This window comes from Geospiza fortis, unplaced genomic scaffold (assembly GCF_000277835.1).
Source record: "Geospiza fortis unplaced genomic scaffold, GeoFor_1.0 scaffold82, whole genome shotgun sequence".
Lineage (NCBI taxonomy): Eukaryota > Metazoa > Chordata > Aves > Passeriformes > Thraupidae > Geospiza > Geospiza fortis.
The window spans coordinates 64,479-72,154 of record NW_005054685.1 but is presented as its reverse complement, the minus strand read 5'-3'; the positions used below and the strand labels follow the sequence as shown (position 1 = coordinate 72,154).

The 7,676-nt window shown below is 55.3% G+C and overlaps 2 protein-coding genes across 3 annotated transcripts in view; both read right to left on the bottom strand.

The window, feature by feature from the left end:
* Positions 1 to 2,264: 2,264 nt before the first annotated feature.
* On the bottom strand, positions 2,265 to 5,050 carry GPR182 (G protein-coupled receptor 182). 2 transcript variants are annotated; one of them, XM_005430803.2, is made up of 2 exons: positions 4,970 to 4,992; positions 2,265 to 3,731 (listed from the first exon to the last, which is right to left on the bottom strand). In XM_005430803.2, the coding sequence occupies exon 2, from the start codon at positions 3,728 to 3,730 to the stop codon at positions 2,636 to 2,638; it is 1,095 nt and encodes a 364-aa protein (XP_005430860.1). In that variant the 5' UTR covers position 3,731; positions 4,970 to 4,992; the 3' UTR covers positions 2,265 to 2,635. The 2 variants fall into 2 exon arrangements, with proteins under 2 accessions (XP_005430860.1, XP_030920987.1); XM_031065127.1 differs by having other exon boundaries at positions 2,272 to 3,738; positions 4,970 to 5,050.
* A 2,551-nt stretch (positions 5,051 to 7,601) lies between these two features.
* The window catches only part of LOC102037694 (short-chain dehydrogenase/reductase family 9C member 7), a gene marked incomplete at its 5' end in the record, with an annotated part of 1,571 nt that continues 1,496 nt past the window's right edge, over positions 7,602 to 7,676 (bottom strand). Inside the window, one exon of the mRNA XM_005430812.1 lies at positions 7,602 to 7,674. Coding sequence (XP_005430869.1) covers positions 7,602 to 7,674 — 73 coding nt within the window. The remainder of the gene's footprint in view (positions 7,675 to 7,676) is intronic.

Below are 7,676 nucleotides of genomic sequence, written 5' to 3'. Positions count from 1 at the left end.
TTTGTTAAGTTAATCGTAGGTACTGACCTCCTGCTATTTAAGTGTTTACTATCTATTTGCTGTAAAGTTTTGTATATTTTGTAAACTTTTCTCCCCCCACCCCTCCCCGAATCGTAGATGTCTAAAATCGTTGTACATCGGGTTCTTTTCTACTCCATTGTTCAGCACAAAGTGTGGTTTTTATTTAGAATAATAAAATGGAAAACGTTGACCTCTTGTAGCTGCTTTTTTAATAAAATGTTCTCCTCCCAGGAATGGCTGGGGAGCAGGTGAGGCCATCCCTGGGTTTGTGGTGTGGCTCAGGTCTGGGACATTCCTGTGGGATGCAGGAGCAGGAGGGAGTGAGGGGTGGGAGCAGAGCCCACCCATTGGGGAATCCCAGGGTTTGTGTTCGTGGATGAGCCTTTTCTGCCAGGAAATGGAGCTCCAAGGGCTGGGAAATGAGTTCCAAATGGTTTTGAGGGGTCTGGAGCAGAGGAGAGAGTGTGGGAGCTCGGCTTGGTTAGTCTGGAGAAGAGGAGGCTGAGAGGGGATTCCATCAATCCATAAAAATATCTCAGATATCCATATAAATATCTCATTTGAAAGGGGATCTTGTCCATAAAAATATCTCAGATTTCTCATTTGAGAGGGGATTTTGTCAATCCCTAAAAATATCTCAGATACCTCAAAGGGGATCTTGTCAATCCATAAAAATGTCTAAGATTTCTCATTTGAGAGGGGATCTCAACAATCCATAAAAATATCTCAGATATCCATATAAATATCTTATTTGAGAGGGGATTCTATCAATCCATAAAAATATCTCAGATATCTCAGAGGGGATTTCATCAATCCACAAAAATATCTCAGATTTCTCATTTGAGAGGGGATCTCATCAATCCATAAAAATATCTCAGATATCTCAGAGGGGATCTCATCAATCCATAAAAATACCTCATCAATCCATACAAATATCTCAGATATCCATATAAATATTTCATTTGAGAGGGGATCTCAACAATCCATAAAAATACCTCAGATATCTCAGAGAGGATCTTGTCAATCCATAAAAATATCTCACCACCACATGGGTGACCATTTATTTGAGGCCACCCTGGCCCTTAAGCTTATGGACAAAAGTGAAGAGAAAATCAGACAGTTCAAAATTAAGTTTATTAGCTGAAATACCAAATTTTACGTGTTGAAGTGTCTTGAATATATTTTTGCCCTGGTGGTGTGTTTATCATCCATTTCTTCATTGGGAATGGGAGGGGATTAACAAAGGGAAGCTCGGGGAGGATTTGGGATCAGGGAATGAAGGTGGTGGGGTCTTGTTGGTGCAGATCTCAGCTTGGGAGGGTCTCACAGGAACAGAGAAGGGAATTCTGACCCTGCTGGAGCCTTCCCAGGCTTTCCGTGTAAGAGCTGGGTTTGGATTATTGTCCTGGGATAAAAAGGAACATCCCTGCAGAAGGAACCCTGAGGAATTTCGGGATTTTCCCCCATCAGGGACCCCCTGGAAGTGGCAGAGCTTTCCCAGCCAGCCCTGTGATAACCCGACATCCTGGCCATGGGCTTCTCCTGGGACATCCTGCTCCCACCCCTGAGCCAGCATCCTGTCCCCAGAACTGCTTATGCTTTGCTTTTTTTCACCAAGTGTTCCTGCAGCAGGTCAAGGCCTTTGGTAGATTTATGGTGGCTCTGTCACCTTCCCCCAGCGAAGGGCCTGACCCCCAGCACGTGACTGAGATCGGGATCCGCGCAAGGATGAACTTTCTCCGGGTTCTCCAGCTCCTTGCACTGCACAAACCCAGCCTGTGCTCCAGCTCCGAGGAGTTCTGCAGATCCCTGTGCTCCCACAGGGGCTTTGGTGGAAGGGGAAGGGCTGTTGGGGCATGATGGAGTTGAGAAATCCACCCAGAGGCCATAAAATCCTGCCAGGGGATGCTCCAGAGGAGTTCTTGGGATGGGGGACCCAAAGTTAGTCTGGAGCAGCCTTTCCCAGTAAAACCCAGTTTAGCCGTCACTAATTTACAGCTGGGTTTGCAAAATTGCTCTGAAGGAGTGGCTGATCTCAAATCCAAATTGTTCCCCCGCTGTTCCCCTACTGTCCCCACCCTGTCCCCCTCAGGTCTGTGCCCCGCTCAGCCCCTTGGGCTGCTTGGCCTTCATCTCTCAAAAATCAGGCTCTGGATGTTGCGGGGCACTAAGGGGGGAGGTTTGTGTTCCAAATTCCTCCTCTCCCACTCGGGATGGCACTCACCAGGCAGTGCCGTGCCCAGGGCTGGGGACCAGGGGCAGTTTGGGGGTGCAGGATGGGGCAGATGCTGCACTCTGACCCCACAGCTTGGGGCAGGATGGGGCTCTGATCTTGGGGCTGGGTTGTGTCAGACACTGAGTGGAGTAACAAACTTCTTTATTGCAAGGGAATATAATGTTCTTATCAAACAGGGAATATAATTTTCTCTTATCCTTCCTTTATGTTGAACACAACGGCACCCCAGGGGCAAGATGTCCATAGCTCCCAGCTCTCCTCAAAGCTGCCACGGAGGTGCCCAGCCAAGAAGGGCTGTGCCCAAGCAAATCATGTCCTCAGCAGCAGGAAAACCAATCCCACTGTCCCCAGGGAGCCACCAGGAGAGTCTGACCCTCATTAGTTGGGAGGGCTGTTGTCCTTCGCGATGACTATGGAGTGCTGCGTGCTGGAGGAGGAATTTCCAGCGCCCTTCTGGCCACCGTGGTCCTTGGGGATGTACTTGACCACGGCAGAGATGAGTTTGCTGCGGAAATTCTTGCTGAGGAAGTTGTAGAGGATGGGGTTGACGACGCAGTGCAGCAGCGTGAAGCAGTCGATGATGTCGTAGAAGAAGTAGAGGAGGTGGGCGAAGGTGCAGTGCAGGATGATGTGGTTGCCCTCGAGGGTGAGCAGGGTCAGAACGACGTGGAAGGGCAGCCAGCTGAGCAGGAACACCCCGATGTAGGCGTAGATGAGCAGGCAGTGCTTGCGGCTCTCGGGCTTGGGGCGCCCGGTGAAGCGCGCCGTCAGCACGTTGAGCGCCGCGATGATGGGGAAGGGGACGAGGAAGCCGATGGTGGTGGTGGCCAAGCTGACCGCCAGCGCCCACTCGTCGTAAGTCTCAAAAGGAGCCATGAAGATGCAGATGGGCTCCCCGGTGTTGACCAGCTGCATGTGGGCCACCTCCAGCACGGGGATGGCGGCGGCCAGGACCCAGCAGCAGGCGCAGACAGCGCGGCGTGTGCGGTGCTGGTGCCGCTGCCAGAAGAGGGAGGAGCTGGTCAGGGTCACGTAGCGATCCACGCTCAGGCAGGTGAGGAAGAAGATGCTGGCGTACATGTTGGCGAAGTAGAAGTAGTGGGTGAAGCGGCAGAGGAAGCTGCCCCAGAGCCAGGTGTAATCCAGCATCACCTCCAGCATCCAGATGGGCAGCGAGAGCAGCACGCCCAGGTCAGCGATGGCCATGTTGATGATGTACAGGTTGACCAAGCTCTTGGTGCCCCGTGTCTGCCAGTTGACCCAGATGACGAGGAGGTTCTCCACCAAGCCCACCACGAAGATGACCAGGTAGAGGATGAAGAGAACCACTCGTTTGATGTTCTCGTCCAGGCTGAACTCGCAGTAGGTGTAGGTGTGGTTCAGGAGGTAGAACAGCTCGGACAGGTTGTGGTAGTCGCTGTACTCACTCGGGACAGTGCGTGTCTCCATGGGGACAGTGGTCACCTCGGCCATCCTGGTGGCTGCAGGAAAGGGAGAGCACTGAGCTGGGCAGCCTGAGACAGACAGTCCTTGTGTGGGGCTCAGAAAGATCCTTTTGGGAGCTTCTAATCTAATTTTTACTCCCACGGTGACTCCCTACATCAACCCTCAAAAGATGCTGTGTCCACCCAGGTGATCCCCTCACATAAATTCCAGCCACAAATGACAATCATCACATGTGGTGGCTGTCCCCTGTCCCAGAGGCTGGCCTGGGACACAGAGAGGTGTTGGTGGCTCTGTCCCAGAGGCAGCTCCAGCGGGAAAACCACCGCTCCCTCCCGAGCCCTCAGGACGTGATCACTCACCAGCCACCCTCACCCTGCCGGGAGCCATGGGGACATCCAAATAGGTGACAAAATGACACATTTCAGGGAAATGCAGACCTGAACATCCTTTAACTGCCCCAAGAGAGAGCCCCGATCCCAGCACAGCGAAGAGGCTGAGGAGCCCGTCCAGCCTCGGGCTGCTGGAGCAGCAGTTCCCTTGGGAATGCTGTGGGATTCTGCCCTCCCAGCGGGGTCTTCCCGCTCCATTTGGAGCCTGGCAAGCCAGGACCGAGCCACAGCTGGTGTCACCTGTGTGTGTCACCCCTGTGGCACCCAGCCAGGCTGGCACCCACCGGCCCCAAAACCGGGGGAGGCTGGAGCTGCCACCCCAAGGGATCCTGAACCTCCCGTCCTCTCTCTGTCCTGCAGGTCCTGAGAGGCCGCTGGGGCTGAGGAGAGACAGGACAGATGGACGGGAGAGGGGACAGACGGACAGGAGAAGGGACAGAGAGATGGGCAAGGGGACAGATGGATGGTAAAGAGGACAGATGGATGGTGAAGGGGGCAGACGGACGGGAGAAGGGACAGACAAGCAGGAGAAGCGATGGACAAATGGGAAAGGGGACAGATGGACAGGAGAACGGACTGCAGACAAGATGGACAGTCAGACAGGGACAGACAAACAGGAGAAGGGACAGACGGATGGGAGAGAGGACAGATGTATGTTAAAGGGGACAGACGGACAGGAGAAGGGACAGGCAGACAGGACCAGGGACAGACAAGCGATGGACAGATGGGAAAGGGGACAGATGGACCGGAGAACGGACAGACAGACAGGAGAAGGGACAGACAAATGGGAGAAGGGACGGACGGATGGGAGACGGGACAGATGGATGGTAAAGAGGACAGACGGACAGAAGGGACACGAAGGACGCTGCTGCCTCACCTGCGGCTGAGCGAGGGCTGCTCGGGGGCGGGGGGATCCTCTCGGCTCGGCAGCTCAGGCGCCTCTGGGCACGGAGCTCGGGTGGGCTTGGTGGCCGCTCGCTGGGCAGGAAATGAGCGGCGTGGTGCAACATCCTGAGCCCAGCGCGGGGACATTTCACTGCATTTCCAGCCCCGGCACTCCGCTCCCCTTTGATTTTTGCCACAGGGTGGGGATGGGTTCGGGGAGGCTCCGGGGAGGGGTCAGTGTGGAAGCCGCAGGTACCTGGGGATGGATGGTGTGGGAATCAACAAAATCAGAGGGTTTTGGGAAAGCTGCAAGAGGCAGGCCAGCCTCGGAGGCAGCAGAACTGTGATTAGAGCTAAAGCAGCAGCCATGAGATTGGTCAGCAGAAAAATTATTTAAACTGTAGAAAGGCAAGGGCAAATAGAACAATGGCCTGTGTATTAACGCTTGTCTAGAATAATTCTCTAAGCTACAGAAAAGTTTATCTAGCAAGATATTAGGAAGGTTGAAGCTTAGTAATGGAGCTCTGTGCGTTGTGTTTTAAGACTTACAAGCCGGTATTGTATTTGAAATAAGCAAGCATTGTTTTAAACAAAAGCACGTGTGCTTATAGTGGTTGGATAGAACTACTGTCAGTGTGCTTTTGCTTTGTGTGATTGGTCAAGAAACTTATAAAGTAAGTTGTAACATTAAATTCTTCGCCTGCTGCCTGAGATGTGAGCTGCTGGCATCTTCCCATTGTCATAGCCATGTAATGAGAGTGGTGCTGGAAAATAAAACAGCTCAAGGCAGTTCCACAGCAGCCCCGTCCGGTTTGTGGTCTGTAAATAACTCCCTGCCAGCCATAGATGGGGGTCCCTGGGGCTCCCTGAGGGTCCTTTCCACTGTCCCCCGCCGGGATAAGAGGTTGGATCCTGCCTGGATGGGGAAAATCCACGCCAGGTCCTGCCCCAGCTCGGAGGGGTTGGGGTGGGTTATAACAAAAACGCCAAAGCTGTCCTTGACGCCACCTCGAGCTCAGGGGTTTTTTTCAGTGGGAAAAGGGCTGAAAGCTGAACTCTCTGCCCGATGGCAGATGGATGTCGCCAGAGAAGCCCCTCTGGCCAGGCAGCAATTAATCACAGAGCCTTGATTGCCCTGCGCTGTGACAGGGGAAACCGGGGGGCTCAAGCCTTGCCCCGGCCCTGGGGAGGGGGCTGATAGGCAGAAAATTTTGCATCGGGCTGCAAGTCCTGCGAAACAATTGCAGGAAATCTCCTTTTTTCCAGCTGCAGCCAAGACTGCGGGATCAACAATCGGCTCGGAAGGAAGGCTCGGGGAGCGGGGAAGCGCCAGGGCGCTGATAAGTCGGGGCTCACAACAACAAACCCAGCGCTGCTGACCTCGTGTGCAGGTACCAAGCCCGGCAGGAGCGACTTCCAAACAGGAACTCGGCACTTTCGGGCACATTTTGGGTCAGCTGGGGTCGTGGGGGTGGTGAGGGGCTGCTCTGCCATCGAGGGGCTGGGGGCATTTGTCCCACCCGAGGGGGAAGCGATGCTCTGCTGGTTTTATTTAACCAGATCATCTCAGCACCCCAAATATGTGCCCAGGAGCCCCCAGCCTCATTCAGGGTCTGCAGAGATGGGCTCCAGGCAGAGACAGCGCCAGGAATCTGCAATTCCCAAACTCCTTCCCTCCCCCGGCAGCCGTAGCTGGCCCGCGGTGCTGCCGGAGGGATTTGGGCACAATTTGGTGTCCCACGGCAGGTAGAGCCAAGGCTGCAGCTCCCGGGAGGGTTGGAACGCCACATCCCCACCCCTGGAGACATCCCGGCCCCGAACGCGACCTGCGGGGGCTGCAGGGCACGTTTGTATTTTCTAAGCCAAAGAAAACACTTGGGAAAAGCTTCCTTGGCTAGGGAAGCAGCTCGGCGAGCTGAAGGCGGCTTGTGCAAGGTGCCGGCTCCTCCTCCTCATCCCTCTCGCCCTCCCCGTCGCATCTCGGGGGTCTCGGTTCAGCGTGGGCTCGGTCTTTGCCAGAGCTGGGGGGGTTGAGTTGGTGCTGCTCCGGTCCCGCAAGAAAACGCACAATCTCAGAGCCTGCCCTCAGCTCGGATCGCTAACCAGCTCTTAATTAGCTCGATGAGCGACGCAGGGATCACCGCCCACGAGCCCAGGGGATGGATAAACACGGCTCTGCCTTTCCCAGCCCGGTCCCTGCCAGCCGAGCCGGGATACCCCGGGATACACCGTGCCCAGGGGATGGATAAACACGGCTCTGCCTTTCCCAGCCCGGTCCCTGCCAGCCGAGCCGGGATACCCCGGGATACACCGTGCCCAGGGGATGGATAAACACGGCTCTGCCTTTCCCAGCCGGGATATCCCGGGATACACCGTGCCCAGGGGATGGATAAACACGGCTCTGCCTTTCCCAGCCCGGTCCCTGCAGCCGAGCCGGGATATCCCGGGCTATGCAGCTGCTCTGGGCACAGGCAGAGACCGGGATCGTGCCACGGGACCCCCCCGGTTTTCACCGGCACCGTGGCCAAGTGACCATCGGACACCTCCAGCACTGCACCGCCTTTATTGAGCGCCTTCCCGAGGTCCTGAGACACCCCCGGGCCACGTCCCCGCTCTGGCGGCCATCAGGGGACCCCGCTGGCCGGGATGGGCAGGAAGAAGCCGATGATGGGGTCGGACAGACAGGCCCGGCAGTGGCT